General features: G+C 40.4%; 1 protein-coding gene across 5 annotated transcripts in view; it reads right to left on the reverse strand.

The window, feature by feature from the left end:
* The window catches only part of THADA (THADA armadillo repeat containing), a 312,415-nt gene that overhangs the window by 164,704 nt on the left and 120,779 nt on the right, over positions 1-26,932 (reverse strand). For all 5 annotated transcript variants that reach the window (XM_082851642.1, XM_082851643.1, XM_082851644.1 and 2 more), the window contains 2 exons: positions 13,629-13,718; positions 12,383-12,514 (listed from right to left, as the gene is read on the reverse strand). In XM_082851642.1, coding sequence (XP_082707768.1) covers positions 12,383-12,514; positions 13,629-13,718 — 222 coding nt within the window. The remainder of the gene's footprint in view (positions 1-12,382; positions 12,515-13,628; positions 13,719-26,932) is intronic.

A 26,932-nucleotide genomic window follows, 5' to 3' on the forward strand; every position in this document is an offset into this window, starting at 1 on the left:
TTGGCATATTGAGAACTAGCTTGTCATACCCCACAGATGGAGGATCATAAACATGAGCAAAAGGGCGAATTGTAGTATTAAGCGCTAGCTAGCGTAGCTAAGGGAGTGGCGAGGAGCACGGGCTCTGGGGCCAGATTGCCTGGTTCAAATCCTGGCCTCATCACTTCCTAGCAGTATGACCTAGGGCACATTTCTAAACTTCCCACTGCCCAGCTTTCCCTCTCTGGAGGATGGAGGATGGGAATGATGTTAGGGACCTCATAGTGTTGTCATGATGATTAAATGTATTAGTATGCATTAAGTCCTAAAACAGTGTCTGGCCCATAGTAAATATCTGCTAATTATTATCACTCATCACTAATTATATGGAAAAAAATCAGAGCAAAGATGATAGGCACCAAGAAGCAACACAGCACAACGGATATCCCATTATGCCAAAAATCTTATCTGTCTGATGCTCCACTGTATTTCTATCGTGCCGGACACACAATCACGCTTACAGTAATTATCTATTGAGTAAATGAATAAACGAATCAACCCCTGACTCCTTAACAAATCACTTTTTGACTGCGGACACATTCTGCTTACTCCTTCTGGACCCTGACTTTTCCATCTCCAAAGAAAGTTACCAACACCTGCCACTTGCTACCTCAAAGTGATGATCATCAGTATAAGGGAAAAAGCAAATCATTTCAAACTTACTGAAGGGATATCAAAAGTCAATGACTTTTAAAACCAATGTTCCTGGGCTTCCCTGATGGCACAGTGGTTAAGAATCTGCCTGCCAATGCAGGGGACACAGGTTCGAGCCCTGGTCCGAGAAGATCCCACATGCCGCGGAGCAACGAAGCCCATGCACCACAGCTACTGAGCCTGTGCTCTAGAGCCCGCAAGCCACAACTACTGAAGCCCACGTGCCTAGAGCTCCAGAGCCCATGCTCCACAACAGGAGAAGCCACCGCAATGAGAAGCCCGCGCACTGCAACGAAGAGTAGCCCCCACTCGCCACAACTAGAGAAAGCCCGTGCACAGCAATGAAGACCCAACACAGCCAAAAATAAATAAATTTATTTAAAAAACCCCGAAAACAAAAACCCCAATGTTCTTTTGTTATTGAGTACCTATGAACACAGTCAATAATACTGAAAGGATCCTCTGTAATACCCTGAGTCCTGTTTCCTTTCAAAGAAGTCCTCTGACTCCAGTTGGCCAGGGGGAATGTGTAGACGTTGTGCTAGGCCCTAAAAGATGGCTGTTCAGACCTCAGTGTGCAGAGGCACTACCTGGGGGAAACTGCCGACTTTTAGATGTGTATGGGACATGCAGAAGGAGTTGTCCAACAGAAAGTTGAATCTATGATTCTGTACAAGTTCTAGATCTAGGACTGACTCATCAATGTATGTGAATTGCCAGCCAGGTGAGGACTGTACATATAAGGTGAAAAAAGAAAAGAGTGGGGGGCAGGACAAAGAGGTGCACCAACATTTAGGAGGCAGCATGAAGAAGGGGCCCTGAAAGAGGAGGAAGAAGCAATGGCCAAACAAGGCCACAGAGGAAGAGCATCCTGGAGAAGCCAGTGTGCAAGAGTGTCAAATACCAGAGGAAGATTCAGAAAGATAAAGACTGAAAAGCATCCAGTGGCTTTTGTAATGAAGAGGTCACTACTATTTCACGTTTGTCAGTGAAGCTTCAGCGAAGTGGTGGAAGAAGCATCCAGGCTGCAGTGGTTTAAGGAAGGAATAAGAGGGGAGGAAACGGAGACTGTAAACACAGACAACCTTTTCCAAGAGTCGGGCTATAAAACAAAGGAGAGAGCTATGGTAGTAGGTAGAGTGGGTGTCTCCACGGAGACAGTCCATGCCTGATGGCTTCTATTTTCTCTTGCAATTAAGAGGTGATGAGAGTAGGGCCTTGGGTTATGGCAATGACACAAAGTAGGCCCTCAGCAAATACATTTAATGGATGGATGACCTAGTGACGAAGAGCGCTCACAAAATAAAGTGAAAGACAAGAATAAATGGTGAAGAAGAGAGTAGCTGTCGCTGTGTGGAGGGGAGGCAAGACAGGCAGTCAAGAGTCTCAATGTTCAAGGTGAGTGAGGAAAATAAGGCCCAAAGGGAAAAAGTCAAAGGGTATGAGGGTGAATGATCTGGTGCAGCTGATGTGACTAATGCAGGTTGTTTTAACAAGATGATAAATAGACTGGTAAGGGTCAAGGCCCAGAGGAGAGGGAGGAAAAACACTGCGTCGATTAGAGAAAGATAATCAAAACATGGTATGTCGTGAATTTTTCTTGTCTCATTTTAAGCCTACTGTAATTCTTCTTTACCTTCATACTCTCTTCCCTAATTCAGATTTTTCTGCCTAAAGAGAAAAACATACAGTTTTGATTCTAAAATGTCCCCTACCAGGTAGGAGAAGATGACTTCATATTAGCTGGCATTTGGGGCTTGGTACTCTCAAATCTTCAATTCAGCATTAAAAATGCCTGCTGAGCATCTTGGCTACATTTTTGAGAAAATAATTAAGTTTAAGGAAATAAAGGCTCCTTAAGGAAAAATATTATTAAAATATTTTAAAATTTAAATATTATTACATTTATAATAATTTTCCCATTACTCTTCATTATTTCCATAAGACTTGGAAATGCAACACTTGGAGTAAATACTGTTCTTAATTAAAGTTTACCAAAGATTCACCATGGACCGTTTCTTCTGTTAAGTAGCAAACCATTTATTTTGTGAATTTCCTGGGTCATCCTTGATTCAAGTGGAAACAAAGTTCTTTAGGATAACTTTCAAGTTATGAATCATAAAACTCTGTCACAATCTTCTGCTTGTTAGAGCCCACTGTCTGCAGAATGAACAGTATGACTCTCCTCTCTTAAGAGCTGCTAACCAACATGGGAGATTTCTTAAAGTCTTCAGGATGGTAAACTGAATTCCCATGTTCTTTTCCTGCCTTGCTACTAGGAAAACCTCCTGAATTTCTCCAACCCACCAGTGCTCCTCCCCTTGTTTACAGGACCTTGGTCCTTAGTGTATCTGCCATATAATTAAGTGGTTCATATACAGTATGTCAGGTTCACAAGCATGGGTTTTATCTCACTGGCTAGATCATAAGTTCTTCAAGGATGAAAAACCTTTTTCCTTTACTTTGCATCTTATCCAAGACCTCATGCTAGCTAGGTATACAATGGATGTTTAACAACTACTTAGTTAATCTATTAACTGATTGGATTTTAAGTTTGAGAGTGAATGGCAGCAATAGGCCATGGATTATCATCATTGTCAGAAATTTCACCTAAGAACGAGGCTGTCTACAGATCACTTGTTCTAACATGACCTGAACTGGCCTACTGAAGTAACAGATAACACTGCAGAAAAGCTGGTCCTTACAAGTTTTGTTTTTCTAGCTTGCTTTGTCAATGCATTCCATTAAGAGGTGAACTCCTCATTCCTTTTGCTCAAAAACATATTTAGAAAATGGTCTTAAAGAGATCTGGCACCAGAGATTGAGTTGGCCAGCCCCCCCCCAGGAACTGAGAGATAAAAATCGGTGACAGATGTCAGAGGTATCTTTTTATACCAGAACTCTTTGCAAAAAAGCCACACGATGCAGAAAACATGATTTCATTCCACACACTGAACCTCAGGTACCCCTGGGTAGAATCTGGAAATTCAGAAGGTCATAAGCAAAAAAGCCCTCCAAATAAAGCACTAGCTAGGCAGGGCCATGGTAAAAATGAGACCAAGTAGATAGCTGCCCAAACTGTGATTTCACCAGCATTGGGAAACACCTTCCGATCTCTGCTTTTAGGTCCTCTCTTATGTAAGGCCTAAAATTCCATCACCTAGATTCCTCACTTTATTTCAAAATGTGTATCTGTGTAACACAACAAACAGCCCCAAGGAAGGTAATGACTAGGGTCATTTACATGTCTGTATGAAAGGAAGGAGTAGGCACAGGTTTGGCTTATAGGCAAAGGGGAGAACTGAGCACTCAAAAAAGCCCTGAGTGGAACTGAACATCTGCAACTTGACAATCTTGCTCAAGGCCTGGCCTGGTATCAAAGTCATATCACTAAAACCAGAGGTCAGGGTTTCTACACGTTAATGGAATGGCAGGTCTCTTTTTTTCACCCAACCATTGTTAGCAGATCAGAATGGTATAGGGAGACTCCTAACCTTTAATCCCATTCTCTAAGGCTCATGGAATTTACCAGTAACCACAGGACAGGTGGAGTTCTGAACCTCTAGGATGGCCAGGCAGGAGGAAGTGCTGTAGTAACAGCACCAGGAAAGCCCTATTCTCAAGTATTTTTACTTGTAATGGGCTAGGACTGGCAACTCCTTTATTCTTTCTACAGGCATCTCTGTTTGAAGTTTGGACAACAAAGAGTTATCTATTTTAACCATTCTTCAGAAAAGCATCTCTGACTTTTCTCAAAGACTCAGATGTTCCTTGTACTTGTCAGAAAACAAATGTGGCTTCAGCCAACATCTGAAATGGAGAAAAATATAGCAACCACCAAAAAACGATAATTAAATTAATAAGGAATGCTTTTCAGACATAACATCCCATAGGCCAAAAAAATGTTTTCAGAACTACAGAGAACAAAGTTATAGAAGTTACTTAGAAGCTAAATTTAAGTGGATTAACTGCTGAAGGGGACCATGCAGGGGCAGACCACTGTGACCTGTGGGCCACGAGAAGTATGGCACCCCCACTGGTAGGTGGAGGAACCCATGAATGACAGAGTATCTTTTTATGCCAGAACTCTTCGCAAAAAAGCCACACGATGCAGAAAACATGATTTCATTCCACACACTGAACCTCAGGTACCCCTAAGGGGTACCTGAATAAAAATGTACAAATATGTGTTACAGGTTTAGAGGCAGGTTTATCATTTCACTGCACATTTAGAATCTACAGCCAGGTTGTTCAGCTATTCTAAAATAAGACACCTCAAAAAGATGCCTTGATGGTCATCCGGCCCCACCTCAGATGCACTGCAGAAATCTAAAAAATATACACAACATATGATCAGTTTTCCTTGATGACATTCAATGACCAGCAGCTCAGTATTATGGAAATCTGTTCGTTCTCTTGATGCAGAATGTTAACTCTCACAAAATTCTTCCTTATATTAAAATCTGAAATTTCTCTCTTACTTTCCCATTGGGAGCACAAGAGAGAAATGATGTGCCTTCTGTCATACGGCTGCCTCTCAAATATGTAAAGACCATTACCATGTTGCCTCTAACTAGTCTTTTCCAGTCTAACTATTTCCAGATGTTTAGCTTCCTCCTCATCTTGGTCACCTTCTCTGGATAAATATTAGTTTATCAGTGACCCTCCTAAAATGGGAAGCCCACAGCATAATAACATAATAGCAGAATGATATGGGTTTAGTCTGACCAGCAGAGTTGAGGGGGATTATAGCCTTCACTACCTAGAGGCAGCAACTGTGTCATACTGCTTCCTCAGGGCTCACCAGGAAATCCCATTCCCCAAGATTTTTTCATAAAATCTGCTATGAAACCGACAGCTCTCATTCTATATGTATGTAATTTTGACTTCTCTTTACAAAATCAGAACATGATATATATCTCTATTAAATGTTATCTTGATAGTCTCAGCCCATCAATCCAGTCTTCCAAGGCTACTTTGAAATCATATTTTTCAATTATGGACTATATTAGACATATCAAATAAAAAAGAGTAGAGAGAATAATATAACAGACATTTGCCCCAAACCCAGCTTAAGAACACATCACAAATAAAACAAGCTCCTAGTATACGCTTCCTTAATTTTATCCCCTCCTTCCCTGCTTCATAAAGGTAATGGCTACTAGCCTGAATTTGTGTCTGTCTCTCCCATGCTTAAAGACTATTTTGAATGGGAGTCCATCACCAGTTATATTTCTCTTATATGCAAACCTAATAAGCACGCAATCTAGTCTGTCTTCATTTTAAGTAAGTAATTCAAACGCTGAATAAAGCAGCATTGGCCTCATCTATCAGACTCCTAATCCCATCAAAACAATGAGGTGACTCAGGCATGACTAATTCTTAGGGAATCCTTACTAGCTCTCAGCAAATAAAGTATGAAGCACTTGCAAGTAATACATTGAATGATCCAGTCTAAAACAATATCAACACAATTGTTTGGTCACTGATAAAAATATGCCTTTTCCTCTCTCTTTTGAAATCTTTCTGCAAGCTCCGAGGATAACATTCCCATGCCACCCACCCCCCCCAAATTACTGACTTGGCTCTAGGCTAACTTGTACCTGAGGCTGTAAGTTATCTGGGTCCAAGGATTTGCCTTTATCCACAAGAGACAGTGTTCTTTTTCTATCACCTCACCTACATCTGGTTTCAGGGCCTTCCTTCCAGTTTACTGGCAAAGACAAAGCTGAAGCAGGAGTTAAAAAAAGTCTGCCCTCTATCACCTTATACCATCAACCCCTTCCTCTCTCTAGAATTTTTCTTAACCAACAAACTATGGGGCTTTTATCTGCTATTTTGTAGTCAGGATTATCCCCATTATACAGACTGACAGCCTGAAGCACTAAGGGGCCCACTTTTTCGTGCCACATTAATCAGGAGGCTTTCCCCCACGTATTTTGGCTTGTTTATAATTCTATGACCTCCCTCCTCCTCTTATCAATTCAGGCTCCTCTCATTTGGCTCTAAAGCCTGCAGCACGGTAGCTGCAAGGTGGACCTTCAGATCCCTTGACTGGATAGCAGTCAGGGCAGAGGAGGTCAGAGTCCAGGAAGGTCTCAGGTCATAGGCTCATAAGGCCAGAGAGGACCCTGGGTAATGTCCAATACCTTAATTTGATAGAAAAGGAAACCGAGGGTGTGACCTTCAGAGAGGTGAAGTCAAAATAAAAGCAAATGTCAGAGCTCACATTAGAGCATAAGATTCCTCAAAGGGCAGGTAAAACAGAAAGCCCAGCTGAGCCTCCTTTCTACATAATCAGTAACCAGTGGGATATGAAATATGGCTCCAATACTGTAAGACTAGGAGTCCCTTAAGTACTTCACAGATACACAGATCTGCTAAGACACAGTGTCTCATTTCACAGTTAGTTTCGTTTTTAGGTTAATAATTCAGCCTCTGTGCCCAAACCTGGGCTATGCAGAGAAAGGTACCAAAAATGAAAAACCGAAAAAATCCATAGCTGCTTCTCCATGGAAAGAGATTAAGATTTATTTGGAGGGAATAAGTATTGAGCATATAAATTACAATATGATTCAGTAATGATGACTAGTAAGATAAGAGATTTAAATTAATGCTATAGCTATTCAGAGGGAGAGAGGATTAAGAGCTGGGGTGGAGAGAAAGGGAGGTGGGTATGCCTTCTTTCCCAGCAGTGTCTCAACAGCCCTCTGCCTGATTTCTTTCTCTATAAAGCAAATCCTGCCTTCTACTTATCACAAGGATTCTGGGAAGACAGAACAGATAGAAATGTGCAACCTTGGAGGAAAGTTCCTGGTATTACAATCACAAATGAAGGTGGAAGCCAACTACTGTCTACTGCAAAACCCCAACTCTACACGATGGCAAGGAAGATCTTTCAACTTCATAACCTGGGTAAGGAGTAAGGTGATAATTCTTGCATTATGCAACTTTCAAGGAAAAGAAAACAAGAATCAATATTATTTTCCAATATCATAGGCTTAAAAGGCCTAAGTCTTAGTTTTTGTACTCCCTACCCCTCCCTTCTTCTTAAGACTGGTACAATCAAAAGGTTCCATGAAATATTTAAAAAATACATAAAATGCATATTTTCCAATTTTTGTTTTGATTGTTGACTACATGTTTCAATATCACAACTAAAACAGTTTCCATTGCATACATAGGTCGCTATGGGTGATTTCCACTGCCACGTGTTTAATTAAGATTGTATGGTTATTTGTACCTCAAAATTTTTCACAAAACAGAAAGGCAGATTTCACTGAAAATTTACCTAAAGTGAACAATGATTGAAATGATTTGGAGAAAAACATACCAAAAGTCATTTGCAATGAAAATAAGTCAAAAAGGGGGGAGGGTGGGGAGATCCTTTTAAAAGCATCCCAGAGTGAACAAAAGGCAGTAGAGGGATTTAATCCGATGCGGAGACCTCAGTTATCTGCAATAGAAGGCACTTTTTGCCTCACACACACAGGTACCACACTGGTCCAAGGAGGGTACAGAACCTTGCTCAAGCATCACAGCTAGTGAATAAGTGGCAGAGCTTAGAAAGAACCAAGTCTCTTGAGTCCAGGGCCTTTGTTCTGTTCAGGATTGCCGAGGTTTGAGGCATTTTTGGTTTCCTACAGCTTGTCAATTCAAACTTGAAGCTTGCTTGTGAAAGGGAATTCCAAGGTGTGTGTCCAGAGATATTCTGGTCTCTAGAAAGCCCCGGACACGTGGGCACTAGTGAACTGTAATCAGGGAGCTAGTCAGGGTCCCTTTTAAAGCATGCGTCACTCTGCTCTGTGGTGTCTGAACTGAAGGGGGTGAATGGCCTTAAACTGAAGGCATCATCTCTGCATGGAAGAGGGCTGTGTATCTGGATCCAGCACAGCATTAGGCACGTAAAATACACTCGATTTGAAAAAACCTTGTAAACAAAACACTGGGATTAACATGATCATTTCTGTTCCAAGATGATGCAACAAATCATAGCTGTGCACACACATAACTGTGGAAGATCCACATCAGAAGCTTCTAAGATTTAAGTTAACAAAGAAAGGCAACAGAGATATAAGCTTGGATTCCCAAATGTGGAATAAGGGACAAAGGTACAAATAATACTTCCTAACACCTCACAGAGAGGAAGGAAATGGCAGGTAAGTATATGTAAATCAAAGGGAAATAAAAAGCTGTCATCAGGGCTTTTATTTTTTTTTTAATTTTTTTGCGGTACGCGGGCCGCTCACTGTTGTGGCCTCTCCCGTTGCGGAGCACAGGCTCCGGACGTGCAGGCTCAGCGGTCATGGCTCACGGGCCCAGCCGCTCCGCGGCATGTGGGATCTTCCCGAACCGGGGCACGAACCTGTGTCCCTTGCATCGGCAGGCGGACTCTCAACCACTGCGCCACCAGGGAAGCCCTCATCAGGGCTTTTAATCTTTTCATTGTACAACTGATTCACTTTAGCACAGTCAGAGCAACCTCTGTGCTACTCCCACTAGCTGAAAAATTTTGCTTTAGCTAAACTCAGAGTATCCAAGAGCCTGATGAGAGCTCTTCCAAGTACGTAAATAAATACTAGCAATGCCACAAAAATAAAACACTGCCCATCCACTTGTGCATATATCCGTCTTTTCAGCCATTATCCCAAGTCAACACAGCCTAATCTTTACCATGATTAGAACCACAAACACTGCCTGGATTGGCAGGTTTTTATGATCAATCTTTCACTTTCTTCATGAATAATTTTCTCAGAAGTATTTTAAATCTAATGTGTATAGTTTTACCAAATTCGCTATTAAAAAAAATCTTTTTATATAGTTCATCTCTCTGGTGTGACTGTGAACATTTTAGGGTAGCACATGGTTGTCCTGGCAGTAGGTTGATGAAACCCAAAACTGGGTTTTCTAACTGTAAATCTAGGATCTTTCTACTTTCTTTTCAGGAAAGAAAAGCCAGGCTTCTTTTATCCCAGGCCACAGGCTGGCCCCAATTACCCCAAGCAATGATCCCACAGATGTAAGTCTGAGAGAAAGCCTGCACCCAATCAAGCCACTGCCACCACTGGAAAAGCAAGGTCAGGAGCAGACCCCACTGCAAGTGGGGCATGACTTCTACATCGTGAAAATAGCCTGCACTTGGATCCACTGCCTAGATACAGGCTCCTAATCGCTCCTAGTTGCATAAATTTCAGGGCCCTTGGGGCTACTCAGTGTAGCCAAAACTCTTAACTACACAAAAGGGAGTTGGATATTTTGGTGTAATAGAAAGAGGATACCCAACACTCTTGACAAGCCCTACAGTCTTGGGTTCATATTCCAACTCTATAACTGAGTCGCTTTCTGAACCTCAGTTTCCTCAACAGGTAGAGAGGTGTAACACCTCCTCTCAGAGTCATTGTTAAGCAAAACGCCCAGTTCAGTGCCTGGCAAACAGTGGAGACTCAACAAGGTTGGTCTACTTCCTACTGAATTCTCTGCTCAGAATATTTTCTTGCTTGTTCTCTGAATTCCTGGGTCAAAAGCTACTTCTGATAAACCTCCCGAATAGCCTAACCAAGTTCCAAGTATAGTTTATTAAAATCATCTCTATGTGCGTGGTTCTGATAATGTTTGATATCTCAAATTTAATCTTGCTACTCAATGTGTGATCTGCAGACCAGCAGCCTCAGCATTACCTAGAAGTCTGTGTGAAATGCAGAATCTCAGGCCCCACCCCAGACCTACTGAATCAGAATTTATGAGATCCCCAAGTGATATGTTTACATCTTAAAGTTTGAGAAACACTGCCTATAACATACTTGGACATTCAATAAAACAGAGCCTACGGACACTCTAAGGAATCCGCTATGGCACTTTTGCTGCTGGTGGTGCTCTATGAATCTTTATACAAGTAGAAAGCAACCACTGATTAAGGCATTTTCACTGGAATGACAGGAGAACTGTACATTTCTTTCTTTGTGTTTCTGAGTTAAGAAAAAGAAGATGCACTAAGTACATTAGCCTTAAGGCAATATTTAAATCTCCTATGTTCACGTGATCTTTGTATATGTAATAAGTGCTCTGAGTATAATTAGTAATATGAGCTTTCTGATTATATGTAAACTAATAAATAACAGGAAGGATACTTTCAACGTAGTAACTTCTGGTTTCTAGGATGTAACACCTATCAGATTGATTAGAAATAAGCTTCCACAGGGCTTCCCTGGTGGCACAGTGGTTGAGAGTCCGCCTGCCGATGCAGGGACGCGGGTTCGTGCCCCGGTCCGGGAGGATCCCACATGCCGTGGAGCGGCTGGGCCTGTGAGCCATGGCCGCTGAGCCTGCGCGCCCGGAGCCTGTGCTCTGCAACGGGAGAGGCCACAACAGTGAGAGGCCCGCGTACCGCAAAAAAAAAAAAAAAAAAAGAAAAAGAAAAAGAAATAAGCTTCCACAAATTGGATGTTCTCAACACAGGACGATAAAGTTCTAAAGCGTGTCTTTGTTTCTAATGTACACTGTGATTCTGTACATGTGCCTCCCCCAACCATCAACTTTCTGAATTATTTTTTAGTTCTTTCCAGTTATATGTGAAAGTACAATTTTTAAATGCTCCTGAAAGTTAAATTTATGACCCAAATTCCTAAAATGAATCACCAAATGCTGGATACGGGAGGCTGGTAACTCTGTGTATCAGGAAACAAAAACCAATCTGAGTGAGTCATCTCTGTGATCACAGATAACACAGCCACAGCCAGGGCTTGGCGCAAACAAATGGCTACAGCAATCACACACCAGAATCTTGTGTTTAATGGTTTCTCACATTAAAATGCATCAGTCAGCTCTGTGAAACCAGGAAGTGGAACCCAGGACACCACATAAATAACAAGTACACTCTCTTTAGTTGGTTATATTTTATCCTTCTGCTGTAGTTCAATTTTTGGTAGATACATAAAAATGAAGGTACTGTTTTGTCAAGAGGTAAGCAGAAAGGTAAAAGCTAACTAATATCACAGGTTTTCTGAAATATTTCATAAGAAAATTTCAATACTTTTTGGAGGCCTGTTTATTGAGGCCTTTGATCCAAAATGAAAAAGGTGATCAGAAGCTGGCGAATACCTCAAAAAAATGTAACAAGAGGAAGTGGTAATAGGCTGTAGAAGCAGAAAAGCCTGTTATCATTTGATTCCATGTGTAATCCTTATGCATGGCTTTTTCTCAGGTACTCCAAGCTTGAAAGGGAAGATGAGTGGGAAGTGAACTCGTGCTACACAGCATTGCCATCTAGATGTTGCCCCTTGCAACCACCGGCAAACTCCTCCAGAGTGAAGGACCAGGTGTCCTCTTGAACCCCTGGACAGGGGATATATGCCAGAACTGAGCCTGCCCCATGCTGGCCAGGCTCAACACAGGGATAATGCAAACACCCAGGCTATGTTTATCAAAAGGGGGTATCTCCTATCAACACCACACACCCATTAGCAGGCAGGACTCCCAGAAAACACTACTTAAACAGTAGACATGAGCTCCTAAATCCACCATCTGAAACACTGGAGACCAGTTGGGGGCAATGGCAATAATCCCAGGCCCCTGCCTTCACAAGAACCCTCCCAGAGTAAAAAAATCTATAATTTCTGAAATAGGAACAGGATTAAATAGCTCCATAAAGCCCCCATGCCCACTCCCATTATTTCCATGAGGCATACACTACCTCATAATGAAGGGAATAAAAGGTGCCATGCTGAGAGCAGAACAGGCGCCATCCATCGGGGAAGGGTAGAGCCTCCCCAACACCAAAAGTAAGAGAAACATGCTGGGATGATGGTTTAGTTCTCCTGTATCACTGAAAAAAGAAAAAAATTATTGTACATAAAAGATAGGCAAGGCACTATCTTCAAACGTTTTTCTCATTAAATAATTATGTATTGACATATAAAGTGAGACTATGATCAGCAATAATTTTCCTTTTTGCGTTTTTTTCCTCCATTCACTTCATATTTTCTTAGTGTGTAAATGAGGAAGAAACTGGCAAAGCCGTGGATTGGGCTTTTGCACAGGATTCTCTTCTCAAAGCATATTATTTGATAATTCGAGTCTGCTGTTTTGATTTCAGCTGTTCAGACATTAGAGAGGGGTTTATTCCAGAGTACGAAATGTGAAACTTTTAACATCCAAATGTACTTAAGAAAGCGTGGACAGTCACTTACTAGGGCCAGAAAAGCCTGTCTGCACAAATTACTAATGTGAGGAAATGGATCATAAACAGAAGTAAAATTCACTGATGCGATTTTATTTTCTCATTACAGACAATTGGTATAAATTCAGGCCAAGTGCAAAAACTGCTAAAAGAATAAAATGGTCCATGCTCTAAGATGTCCATTCTAAAAATTATACTACCAGCCACAGAATGTGATTGAAAAGACAATGGTGAACTTTTTTATCTGCTCTGATCAGACTGGAAGCCCTCTTAATAGCATTATTTTGTGTTTCCAGGGTCACTGGCCATCTTCACTCAAGTAGAATAGTACCATTTCTGATCACAAGTGACCAGATTAGTCAGCTGCAACAGGCCAGTGATAAAAAAAAATGACAGGTGTGTGTTAAAGCAAACTCAACATGTAAACACACAGATTTTGAATATAAGAGGAAGAAAATGATTCTTAGAAGAAATCACCATGTGCTTCTAAAAAGCTAACTCCTATAAAACACTAAAAACTTTAAAAATAGGATTTTTAAAATGTAAAATATAATATAAAACCCGGATTTTATACAACCTTTCAGGTACATATCTACTACAGAGTGTCAGGCAACATGATGTATTTAATAAAGACGCACTTAAAAAAAATCCATCTATGTTTACAAGGAAGGAGCTGATTAAAAATTGCTGCCTGAAGGGAAAAATCTTGAAGTAATTCACATCCTTGATTTCACTTTGCCCCACCCTATTCTCTTCTTACCTGTCCACGGTATTGGCTACAGTTTCCAACTGTTTGAGAAGAAAGGGATAGAGTTCGGGGAAACGAGAGAAAAATTCACTCCCTGTCATCCTGTGGAGAGAGAAAAAGAGATAAATTACTATTATTTATTCCTTCTGATTTGATAATAAAGCCTTTTAATTTATTTTTTAAAGAATGACAACAAAGATCACTTGTTTGAAGATTTAATGAAATAAAGTTACGAACAAAACTCACATCTGAAGAATTTAACAATCAACAGAAACAAGAGATTTAATTTGGATTTTGGAAATGCTCTTAATGCATGGAATTTTATCTCAAAATTTAAGATTACATACACTTACAAGTATTTAATATTAACTTCTGACAGGGAAGAAATATGCAATTTGTGAAAATGCCAAGTTTCCACAATTGATTTGGACTCTGAGTATAGTCAGCACCTGGTGGACTGAGACTGACTCAGCTTCAGTAGTAAGGGCAAATGTAAAACGAGGTTTCTCCAAGTCGGCACCAATGGCAGCTTGGATGAGCTCCTCTTCGTTGTGGAGGCTGTCCTGTGCATTGTAGAGGGTTTAGCAGCCTCCACAGCTTCTACCCACTAGATGCCAGTAGCTCAACACCTCCTCCTCCCACCAGCTGACAACCAAAAATATCTCTGGACATTGCCAAATGTCCCCTGAGAGGGAAAAAAAGGTTCCTAGCTGAGACCCACCGGTCTGGAGCATGGTTATCAGAAGACATGGCATGTGACGCTCTGGAGCGCCAGTCTGAGAGGGCTACCTTTTCCCTCTTTATAAATACTGCCCCCTGAACTCTGACAAGATTCTGAAAATAGGTCCTGCAACTGTACAACCGACAAAAAAGCTCAAGCTAAACATAGCGTTTGGTGTTAAGTACTGTCTCCAAAATTATTAAAGAATTACTCTGAAGGGGTAACATAAATATTCCCCAACTTGCCCTTCTTAGCAACTCTAGATGCATGCTCCTATCAATGAAGACCCCAAATATCATTGTTTAAAAATTGGGGTTAAAAAAAATTGGGGTGTATTTCACACACAGTGAAATGCTCAAACCTTAAGTGTACCATTCGATCAATTTTCACAAATGCATACACTCATGTAATCCAACCCTATGAAGCCTCAGTAATTTTCCATCATCCCAGAAAGTTCCCTTGTGCCCCTTTCCCAGTCAATTCTGAATCCCCAAAGCAACCATGATTTGATTTCTATCACCACAATTTGGTTTTGTCTATTCCAGAATTTCATATAAATGTAATAATGCATTACATAACTTTTTGTGTCTGGCTTTTTTCACTCAGCATAAAGCTTATGAGATTCATTCATGTTATTCAACATATCAATAGTTTGATTCTTTTTGAATATACAAGGTTGTTTATCCATTCTTCTCTTGACAGACAGGGACTGTTTCCATTTGTTGGCTTTCATGAATAAAGCTGCTATGAACATTCTTACACAAGGTTTTTTGTGGACATATGTTTTAATTCTTCTTAGAAAACTGACTGTTTTCCAAAATAGTTATAGCATTTTACACTCCCAACAACAAATAAGCCTTCTAGTGGCTCTAGATCCCTTCCAACATTTGCTGTTGTCTTTTTTTCCATTTTAGCCATCCTTGTGGGTATGTAGTGGTATTTCCCCATTATTTTGGAGAGAAGTGATTACTTTTGTTTGTTGCATACTTTTTAAACCTTACCACATGTTATAAAGTTTTTTATACCTATTTCATATTCAGTAAGATCAAATTTTTTAAAAAGTCCTTACTCTATCCCTTACTTTATCCCTTATTCTATCCTTACTTTATCCTCAATAAATAAGTTACAGATTTATTGAACATTTACTGGACATTTTATGTTAAATAAGCTCATATCCTTTTTGTACTTATTAGATATTTTTATGGAAAAAATTAATAAATATTATAAGAAACACACTAGACTGCCCAGTGCCTCTCCTCATAGAAAACTATGCAAAAGTATCTTAGCTTTCTCTTATAAAAAATTCAGTGCATTAAGTACTTACTTTTCGTTTGATTTTTTTCCCCCATCAAATATGCATATTACATATACTGCTGTGCACCTTGGTTTTTTTTCATCTAAACTATATCTACCAAGTCATTCAATATCAGGCACCCTGAACTATTTCTTTCCATTTAATGGCTGCAGAGTAAACCACATTATGGTTGACTGTAACTGATTTAATCCCTAATGGTTAGGGCTTTGGGTTGTTACCAGTCTCTTGCTGTTACAAAGGATAACATGTATAAATTTCATCGTTAATAAATCGCAAACCTGGGCTTTGCAAGGTCAATGTTTTATTGAGGGGGAAGACAAAACAATTCCACTACAGGCTATGTTACATTCCTTACCACCTCCAAGCAAAACTGGTCAAGAATATCAGCTTCCATTTTTAGTAGAGTCACTTAAAAATAAAACTGTAAGAGTTCAGTACTGGGATCCCTGAGTACACTTGCTCATACAGAACATCTCCATCTACACAACAAAGCCTGGTGGATATCTCTTCTCAAGGAATCAGTCACTAATTTCCAGGGGAGTAAGTCATTCCTTAATGGCCTGATATCTCTTGGTGGAATAAGAAAGACAAGCATTCTCACTTAAGTAGACCATATGGTTGCTATCACCATCATCTAGAAATTGCCTTGATAAATAACTGGCTCTGCTGACCACGATAATGCCAGAGAAAAGGGCTGAGGAGCTACTATTCTAAAATTAAAACTTTTTTTTTCTTTTTTGGCTGCACCTTGCAGGATCTTAGCTCCCCAACCAGGGACTGAACCCAGGACTTCATGACAAGAAAGTAGAAAACATAGGATGACATACGATTTTTTAGAAATCTGAATGCCAGACTAGATAGATTCACCTGTCTTACAGGCACTGAAAGTATTTGAATAGGAGAGAGAGGTGACAAGAGCAGACAGACTAGAGAGAGTAGAAATGTGGTGACCCCATGGACATTCACTAAATGTGTACCTTTTCACCTCAACTACAGCATTAATATCTACAGGCATCTATACTTCCCTGCATCTCTCTTGATACACAGCACAATACTATGTACATGCTGGTTGACTGGTAAATATTTTGGCAATGAATGAATAAGTAATATTAGCCACAGAGGAAAAAAAAATTCTAATATAGTTGACCTCAAACCTATGCCTTATGCCTTTTTTCTTCTCTCAGTGACTGGTACCCACCCAACTGACACTTAACTACTCACCCAACCTGCCAAGCCTGAAACTCCCAGTACACCCAGTCAACAGGCAAATCTTGCTACTTCTACCTCCAGGGTATCTGATGAGTCTATTTCCCACCATCCCCACTACTTACAAGTCTGACCACCATTATTTCTTGCCTAGATGCTATGTCAGCCTCTCACTTGATCTCTTTGCCTCACATCTTCCCCCTCTGTAACTCTCTGTTGTGATAAGAATTCTCTCTTTAAAATACAAAGCTAATCATGCGACATTAGGAGATTAATGGCTCCCTACTGCTTTTTGGACAGTCTAAACTCTTTAGCCTGATTTTCAAAGTTCTGCTTAATCTGACTCACTTGTCCAGCTATCTCTTGCCTCTCCACCTTCAAACCCAGCCATGCAGAGTTTCTTTTGGTTCTATCAACATTACATGCTCTTTCTAGTCTCCAGATGTTGGCAAATATACTTTCTGCTAGGAACACGTCTGCCCTCCCCCACCCCAGACTAACTCCAAATAATCCTTCAATTTGAGGCTTAGGCCAGCTTCTTCCAGGACACCTTCCCTGATGGCGCAAATGTGGGTTAGGTGCCTGACGTTGGTCTTACACTATAATCTACAACCTCCCCATATATAGCAGTTCATACATAGAACTTCCAATTTACTTATTTCTCCCACTGATTACACGTTCTGCACAGGCAGAGACTAACTATATCTATCTTATTTCTCCATATTATCTCAGGTACTAAGTATGACGCTCAGTTCACAGCTGGTGCTTAATAAACAGTTGCTGAGTGAATGAAGCTAGACGAAAGAGTCCTTGACAAAGTCAAGGAGAAAAGGAATTATGACTAAGATGGTAACAAATTAATAATTTCTTAAAGTGCATCCTTAGCTATATCTAAGGACATTCAGAATCATCATCTGAATTAATAAACTGAGTACCTTGCCAGGGCTCGAAATGTTCTTAAACACAAATATACAAAGCTCATCTCCCTGGTTTGCAAACTGTTTGATTCTAGCTCCCCCAAATAAGCCAACAGGCTGATATGTTACCTCCCCAGATATAGCAAGCCCTGGGGGTAAATTCACCAGTGACAGGCATTTCAAACCTGTTTATCTACGTGGCCAAAAACTAGCCCAGCAACTTTACAGGAAACAAGAGAAATGATAAAAAGGAAAAACTGAACCTCTGTAAGTTCAAGCTCCTAGGAGGACAAAGGAGACCAGCAAAAACTCTGAATGGGATAAAACAGACAGACACAGGAGAAAACAAACAAGCCAGGATAGAGAGTGAGAATAAGCAGCTTCAACCTTGGAACTGTCAGACTACACAAAAGGTGAGTTATTCCCTATCCCACCAGGTAAGAATTAGGCAGACACAACCGATGAGAGGCTCTTGGGGGAAACACAGAAGCTGCCTGAAGAAATCCACTTGCCTTGCACCAAGCATAAGGTGTCAGGAGCACAGAGTGGCTGTGATCTCCACCAAGGCGCTCCTCGGTCTACCATGTTCAGTGCTGGACTCCCCCAGAGCCCAGCTGGGGCCGAGAACAGAGTAGGCTAGCAAGAGAGGTTTACTGAATGACAGAAAATGCTTGCCTGGCATCATTTTGTTTTATTTCAAAAAGCGATTTTAAACGTATTCCAGCACTTCTTATTTATCGAGAAAAAATTAGATAATAAAGAACACTGCAAAGAAAAACCTAAAATTCACCACGAACACACTACCCAAAGATAGCTACCAGTCTGTTTTGAGGTCTGTCTATACCTTTCTCCTCCTTACATACTGCTCAATAATCTGTTTCTTACACTTCACAATATATCAAGGACACTGTTCCATTATCAATCTGAACCCATTTTAAGGTAGTAGCCTCTGTGTGGTACGCTCTCTGTGCCTCTCCTATGCCTGAACATAGGTTTGGGGCACTAATCCAGACACCATCCAGAGCAACTCATCCCGTCTTGGCTAAGCTGTGTGGGGAGAGCAGTCCTAATCCAGCCACATTCAGTGCTGCCCTTTTGTCTGCACATTCCACATCTAATCTTGGTAATGCCAAGAGAGTCTAGTTTTTGAGGGCATCTGAGCTTTGGTCATTTTGGTAGTCTGTGAATCCACCCTGCCATCTAACAGCCTAGAGGAACCTTCAATTGAATCAAGCTTCTATTTCTCTTAGAGAGCTGTATCCTAAGATCGGCCACACATATGAAAAGTTGAAATGCCAGAAGCACGTGCTTCTGAGTTTCACAAAAGTATCAGGATGAAAACTATCAAGCAAAGAAATGAAGCACTTGGGGAAACGTGTTAAAAGTAAAAATAAGGCATATCCACCCCCAATTCCTACATACATACCCCCTATCATTCTCAATCATCTCAGGAACAGGGATCAACAGAGTAATAATGTACAAAGGTATAAAAAGAGAAAGCTAGCAAGGGCAAGCAAAAACATGCAGGAGTAAGGAAGTACATAGTAAATAGCAGCAAAGGCAGAGTTTGTGCCTGGTTTAAAAAAAAACAGGACTTAATTCACAGGCCATGGAGAAAACACCATAAAACTGGTCATTAGATGGAAACAAATGATGAAGGCACAAGCCTGGAGGTTTTCAGTCTGTATTTGAAATGGGAACCCAATGAACTATTAAAACCTAGCTACTCCCCAGATTCTGGCCTATAAATCCACCCCAGAGGAGAGAAATCAGCTAAGGGCCTATGTCCCCTTGCCACGGTGATTGCTGATAAAAACAGCAAGCTCATCTTAAGAAAAACAGTGCTCCCAAATGCAAACAAACCTACAAAGAAGACAAAGCACACACAAACACATTTCAAAGGATGATCAAATGCAAACTCATGAAATAGAAACAACTAATAAAAAAGAAATCTGGATTTGGACTCCCACCAGGAGAACCATGTCTGACTCCATTTCTAGAATCCTCTCTCTACCTCTGACTGGAGCTGACACCAGAATTTCTCCCTAGAGTACTAATAATTAAGCAAGAATAAGTGACTGGATAAAAGGGATGTCAGGGGTCCCAGGGTCAGAATCTTATACCCAAGAAGCACTTGTAATCACTGTGATGGGTCCACCAGGAAGTCCTGTTACTAAATTTCAGGCAAATGGTATAGGAAGTTAAAGGAAAGCCATCTTTTTCAGGGCCTCCGTTCTAAGGGTACTGACTCTGAACAGGTCTCCTGCCAGTCTCATCTCCCTTCTTAACCTCTGTAGATAGCCATGAAATTCTTGGCCACATCGCATGTTTTTCTAATCCTTCCCTTCAGGAACTGCTTTTCAGGTGGAGAATCTTCCAAATCACAAAACCAGCCATCACTATACTCTACCCAGGGAGGGAAGTTAAAGGTCTTGGTTCTGGAAGTGCCGTGCCCTTCCCCATGTGAAATCACTAGCCAGGAGTGAGCTGGGAAATAACAGTTCCACTCCTTACCCAGCCAGCTGGTCAGTAAGCATGCATCTCTTGAATTCTTCATGTGGGCAAGGTCCCATCCTGGCAGCTTATATTGGATTTTTTTTATAACAGAAATTTTTTTCTTAGAAAATGTTTCTTACTGAATCTCCTTACGTATAAAATCTCAGAATCAGTCTATCTGGGTTAATTCAATAATCATTTTCGAAACAGTTTGTGGTAGACTGTTTCCAAAGATGGCTGACAACAGTTCCTACTGCCCTATATGTGCAGGCCTCCTTCCCTTCAGGAGGTAGGGTCTATCTCCTTTCCCCTGGACTCTAGTCTAGCCCTGTGCCTTCTCTGATCAAAAGGAGGTAGTGGAAGTGCCTTAGGCTCCACAAAGCAAGGCAGCTTCTGTATTCACTGTCTTGAGGATGTGACTACTCTGCTAGAGAGGCCCCTCTAGCCCCCCGCCCCCAGTTGACATCTCAGATGAATGCTTCCACTTGAGTGATCCCAGATGACACCACACAGTAAAGAACCACCCAGCTGAACCCAGCCAACCCACAGAATTGTGAGAAATAAAAAACTGTTGTTGGGCTTCCCTGGTAGCGCAGTGGTTGAGAGTCTGCCTGCCAATGCAGGGGACACGGGTTTGTGCCCCGGTCTGGAAAGATCCCACATGCCGCAGAGTGGCTGGGCCCGTGAGCCATGGCCACTGAGCCTGCGCGTCCGGAGCCTGTGCTCCGCAACGGGAGAGGTCACAACAGTGAGAGGCCCGTGTACCACACAAAAAAACAAAAAAACCCAAAAAAAACCCTGTTGTTATTTTAAGCCACTAGATTTGGGGATGTTTGTTATGCAGCAATAGGTAACTGAAGCACAGTTATAACATTCAAGGCACTGAGTTATACTCTGTGGAAAAGGTAATATGCTAAATAAAAGGGACCCTGATAACAAGGAACCCATAATTTAACTCTCACAGCTCTGGAGGCCAGAAATCTGAAATCAGTATCAACAGTCCAAAATCAAAGAGTCAGTGGGGCACCTCCAGAGACTCTAGGGGAGAATACAATCCTTAACCTCTTCTAGTTTTGGGTGGCTGCTGGCATTCTTTGCCTGTAGCTCCATTACTCCAATCTCTGCCTCTGTGGTCACACTGCTTTCTCTTCTGTCTCTCAACTCTCCCCTGCCTCCCTCTTATCAGTGATTACATTATCCCAACCAAATAATCCAAGATAATCTCCCCATCAAAAGATCCTTAATTTAATCACATCTCCGAAGACCCCCTTTGCTTACAAGGTAACATTTACAGGTTCTGCGGGGGGGGGGGGCATTATCTGCCTAGCACAACTGTGAAAACATAAGAGTTAAGTCACTAAGGGCAGGAATGAACATAACTGGTTTATTCCAAGCCAGCTGTTTTCCAAATCTTTAAAGCTATGGACCACTTTTTTCAACTATAATCCCAATATTTAAAACTTAAAAAAAAACACAAAAAAACAACAACAAACTAGAACTGTTCTGGTTGAAGCAGGGTTGAGGTGAGGGATCATCAGTTTGGCCTCCATCTTATCCTTTGCAACCACAGGCTCTGATACACCTATGTGAGCTCAAGAGTCACAGTTTAGAGAGTGAAGGCTTCGGAAGACAAAGTGAAACTCAGACAGCTGTCCACACGCCCTACCTCTTTACTTCCTTTTATTCCCATCTTTTCAAACCTCTCTAGTTCAAAAAGCATACTCCATCTGTCCCTACAATAATGATTTCATCTTTTTCATAACATTAATAGTTACTGCTGTTCATTAAAACATGTTCCAAGTCTGTCTCCTCTTACTAGGAGGTTAGATCCTTGAGACTAAAAATTGTTATTTCATCTCTAACCTCAACACCTAGAATGGTGCTAGTACATGGGACACTCAGTAAATATCTGCTGGCTTCTTACTGTTTTCTTAGAACTCCCTCCACAAATCTTGCCCCAGAAAAGGATGGGCTGTCTTCTTTTCAACCATAGGGGTCCATTCCCCAACAGTCTGACTCTAAAAATATGTACAGGATTAAAAAACTCTTATTTGGTAATTCTAAAGAGTATCATACAGGTATTAAAACCCTAGTCAAGCAAATGCACTAAACATGCAAACAGTTCAAACAGTGCTGAACTGGCCTCATTCTCATCCAAAATTCCAGCAAGAAATCACCTAGAAATTTCTTTTTTACTCATTAACAGTTAATAGACTAATTTAGCAAAAGGTCCAATATTTCAGAATAAAAGCTTTTTGGTTTCTATCCCTGTAATACTTTCATTCAATTAATTTTTTCAAGATCCTACTCTAAACCTTATAGACATTTTCATTAAGGCTAATATCAATTTGCCAATTCTTATTATGAAAGCGAGGGGAAGGTGCCAACAAGAGTTCCAGACTTCAAGGAAAATATTAGAATGAGAAGGACCCTCAGAGAGGCCTACTACTCTAATCGCTTAATTTTCCAGATGAGGAAACCAGTGCCCAGAAGAATTACGTGAGTCTCCCAAGATCAAAATACAAGCTGGGGGGAAAGTGCACAACTAGAACCCAATTGCCTTGTTTCCCAATCTAGCCACTAGACTTTTCAGGGTTTCTATTACACAGGTAATCCAACCATCCCGTGCCAGGCATCTGCTTAACGAGCAGAGGACACTATGGCCCAGTTAGGCCAGTTTTCAAAGGAGTTCATGTCCTCATTATTGGATCAGATAGCGATCTCTCCACTGCTGTCAATCAGCCCTGGTCAACTTAGATTAAGATTCCCTACCTGAGCTTCCACTTCCATACACTGAGCCTGGCCCACCCACTGACTTTAAAGGGAATAGATGAGCAGGCAACCCGCCAGCTCAACTAAACTTCAAAAATCTATCCATCTGCTCTTACAAAGCATTTTCAGAGATCAATGGACCACAGACATTCCATTTGATCTAATAGTCTCAAGTCTCTTCTATATGCAAATTAAGAAAATCTTACTAATACACTACAACTCTTAACCACTCTCCCCACCACAACCGCCCCCCCCAAAAAAAACTAAAAACAAAAATACAAAGGAAAAAAACCCTCTAAATCTCATGCAAATCAAACCAGAAAAGAGAGTGTATATGCTTGTTCTTATTCAGGCTCAAGGCTTCCTTCTCCCTAGTGAATCCATGTTTTTTTGTAAGTTTATACTCAGGCCAACGCTTATTTACAAGGAAAAAAAACAAAAACAGAAACAGAAAAACCAAGGAGTCACCAGGCAAATGTTACATTCCCAATAAATACACAACACTGTCCGTAATGAGGTATGATGTGATGTCTGATGTACATTTCCCCAAATTCACAGCTAGAAGAAATAAGACTCAGAAATCAAAGTGTGATTTCTTCTGCTGTATGGAAAAGAGTCTCCACTTACTGGATGTCCATCTTAGACTGCAGGATTTAGTCTTCTCTCTGAACAACTGCCTGGAAGTAATCAAAAAAATGGGATAATTTTCAACAGATTGGCTGGATCTCCAGACGAAGAGGAAAAGCCAACGTTTGGCAGAGTTGTGAAAAAGAACATTTTGGACATCTTCGCCATTTATTTTTTGGAGAGCCAGAAAACTAATCTGGAATAAGTATAACTCATTATTGTTATTATTATTTAAAACCCTAACCTCTGGCTTCTGGGTTTGGCAGCTGGAAGCATGTTGGTTTCTGTAGAAATGCAAATGAAATTTATTAAATTAGACATTCCAGGATCAGGGTTCTTGTTTGGTATTCTCACGAATGCTGTTTTTTTAAAGTACTCTCAAGTAAGTAGGCTGCCATCTCTTCACAGATCCTGGAAAGCCATCTGCTTGGCCCTGAGAGCAGCCTGTACATTGAGATCACACAGAGGCAGACTTTCAACACGGCTGGGAGCCATTCCCTTCCATGCGTGTTTCCCCTTAACAGCCAGACCCCAAATCCTTCAAAGGCTGAGGCTGTGTTTGCTACTTCAACTGTATCTCCTACAGCACCTAGGAGAAGAGACAGACATAGCATGCACTGCTTACATTTTCAAAAATAAATTAAGGAATAAATCATGTCTCTTTTCTTCCCCTCTTTTTAGTTATATTCTATTAATTATCAATATAATTAATATACACTCATTTAAAAAAACCCTAGACAATATACAGATGAGTAAGTAGTAAAAGAAATTTCACAGTGGCCCATTCTAGACCTTTTCTATACATGTATAAAAACATTGAAATTAAACATATGATACACACAGTTGTTTTGGAGGAGTGGCAAACATAGGTGTGTGTGTTAAATACTGTTCAGCAACTCGCTTTTTAAAAAGTATTTAGGTGCTTTACTCATTTATGTTCCGTAAGTAGAGAAAAATCAAGTTTTCCTTGTCCTTAATTTTAAAAAATGTTTTGAATAAAAGTATATTCTTATTATTTTATCTCTGTATTTGATCGATAATCTAGCTGACTACAAAATAAAAGGAAATCATACTCCATCAGAATGTTGAAGGTATCTCTCATATCTTCTAAGTGTTTTGCCATTTTGATCCTTAATTCTCCACATGTGAACTTTTTTTTTTTTTTTTAACTCTACAAAATTTTAGAAATTCCATGATGATGTGTCTTGGTGTGGATCATTTTTCATTCATTGTACTAGAATTTGTACCCTTTAGTTCTAGGAAATTTTCCTGTGCTATTTCTTTGACAATTTCCTGCCCTCCCTTTGCTCTGCTCTCCCCTTTGAACTCCTTTAAGATGGATATTGAACCGCCTGAAATAAACTTCTAATTTTCACATTTTTTTTCTTTCCCACATTCCATCTCTCTTGATCTCTTTAGTTTTTGCCCCTGAAAGGGTTCTTTTACTCCGTCTTCCATCCTATGTTTTGAAATTTTTATTTGGGCTATCATATTTTCTTAATTTCCTACAGCTCCCTCCCTCTCTCCCTTCTTTCCTTCCCTTTTCTTTCTTCCCTTATTCCTTCCTTCCTTCCTTTTTTTGGCTGCGCCACACAGCATGCTGGATCTTAGGGAACTTCCCCGACAAGGGATCGAACTCGTGCCCCCTGCGGTGGAAGCGTGGAGTTCTAACCACTGGACTGCCGGGGAAGGCCCCTTACAAGAGCTTTCTTATTCAGATGGCTCTTTTAAAAATACCATCCTGTTCTTATTTCATGTAATCAATTTTATCCCATTTCCCTGAGAGTGTTAATTTACCTTTTTCTCATTTTAAGCTTTCTTCTGGTCCCTATATCTGCTTCTATTCAATTCCTTTTTTGTTTGTTTTTTAATTTCTATTCTTCTTCTAATATTGATTATAAATTTTAGGTGGCAGCTGTTTCTTGGAATGACTGTGGTACTTGCCTCCCTGTTGCACAAACACACACATTCCAATGCAAAGAATAATTCTGTCTGTTAAAAACACGAAGTTCCGTAATGTGTCAAACAGGGTTTAGAAAACAGGCCAACAAGAAGGCGGCACAATGAAGACCACCCTGAACAAGCAATATAGCAGAAAGGCATTTTATTCAAAGGATGGTTTCTGGTTTTCTTTTCTCTGTAGAAGCTTTTCATCATGTGAATCTAAAGAACACCATTCTAAATGCAAAATGTTCTACATAAAACATTTTCCCCTTCTTTCCAATTTGGCTATGACTCTAAAGAAACAGAGACACAATAGTTACTAAGGAGGCAGGAAATCCTTCCAGTTAACCAACTTTTACATACTGTTCCTTATGGTCAAAATGGTGACCACACTGTGGTAACTCTTTTTGACTTTATGACCTTATTACTAAGACCGCCAATTACAGTCATCGTTATTTGAGCAGAGGAACTGCTTGAATGCCAAAAGACTACTCTACAGTACTATTTAACCTTTCCCAACAGAGACTTATTGAAAATGGGAGCTTGGTAAAATGTTTCACCTAACCTTGCAAAGATACTTCCCAGTAAATATTTGAAGTATATAAATACCTCCAAGTCAAGTCTTAAAAATGCGTAAAACTCACAAATGTTAAGCCAAATACCCATCTTAATTATATAATCACACTGAAAGTAAAATAATGCCATGAGTTCAGACAAAGGTAAAAATATGACACATAAGCTAAGGCAGTTGAAATATTACTTATCTGCCTATATTAAGCCTATATTCAAAGGCAAAATATTTTTACATCATATGCACAACATTTTATTTTAGAAAAGACCTCTACTACATCATGGATTAAAATTTGAAACCGTGTTCCATAGATTATTTATTCTGTGGTGGAGTGGAAATGAGGAATCACAATGTAAAGGAAGAGCAAAGGTTTGGAATCAGCCAGACCAGAGGAGGATTACTTATTGGCAGTGTAACTAACCTTGGGTGATTTATCCAACCTTGCTGAGTACCTTTCCACTTTGTTTTCTATGAAATGGGAATAATAGTGCCTACTCTGTGGATTTACTGTGAGAAATGAGATAATACATGGACAAATCTAACACTGTACCTTCTCAACCAATTACACATGCATTGTTCTTTGGCCTTGGCTCCTGCTACCCACCCCTCTTTGTTCCCCTCCCCACTTTAATAAAAGATGAGATGAAAGGAATAGAGAGGAGATTGGTACAAATTACCATTAAGGTCAACACACTCTGAGATTCTAAGATCTAAGAGTACCAGAGAACACAAGTCACTTTCACTCTT

Source organism: Leucopleurus acutus (genome assembly GCF_964270905.1).
Source record: "Leucopleurus acutus genome assembly, chromosome: 12".
Classification (NCBI taxonomy): domain Eukaryota; kingdom Metazoa; phylum Chordata; class Mammalia; order Artiodactyla; family Delphinidae; genus Leucopleurus; species Leucopleurus acutus.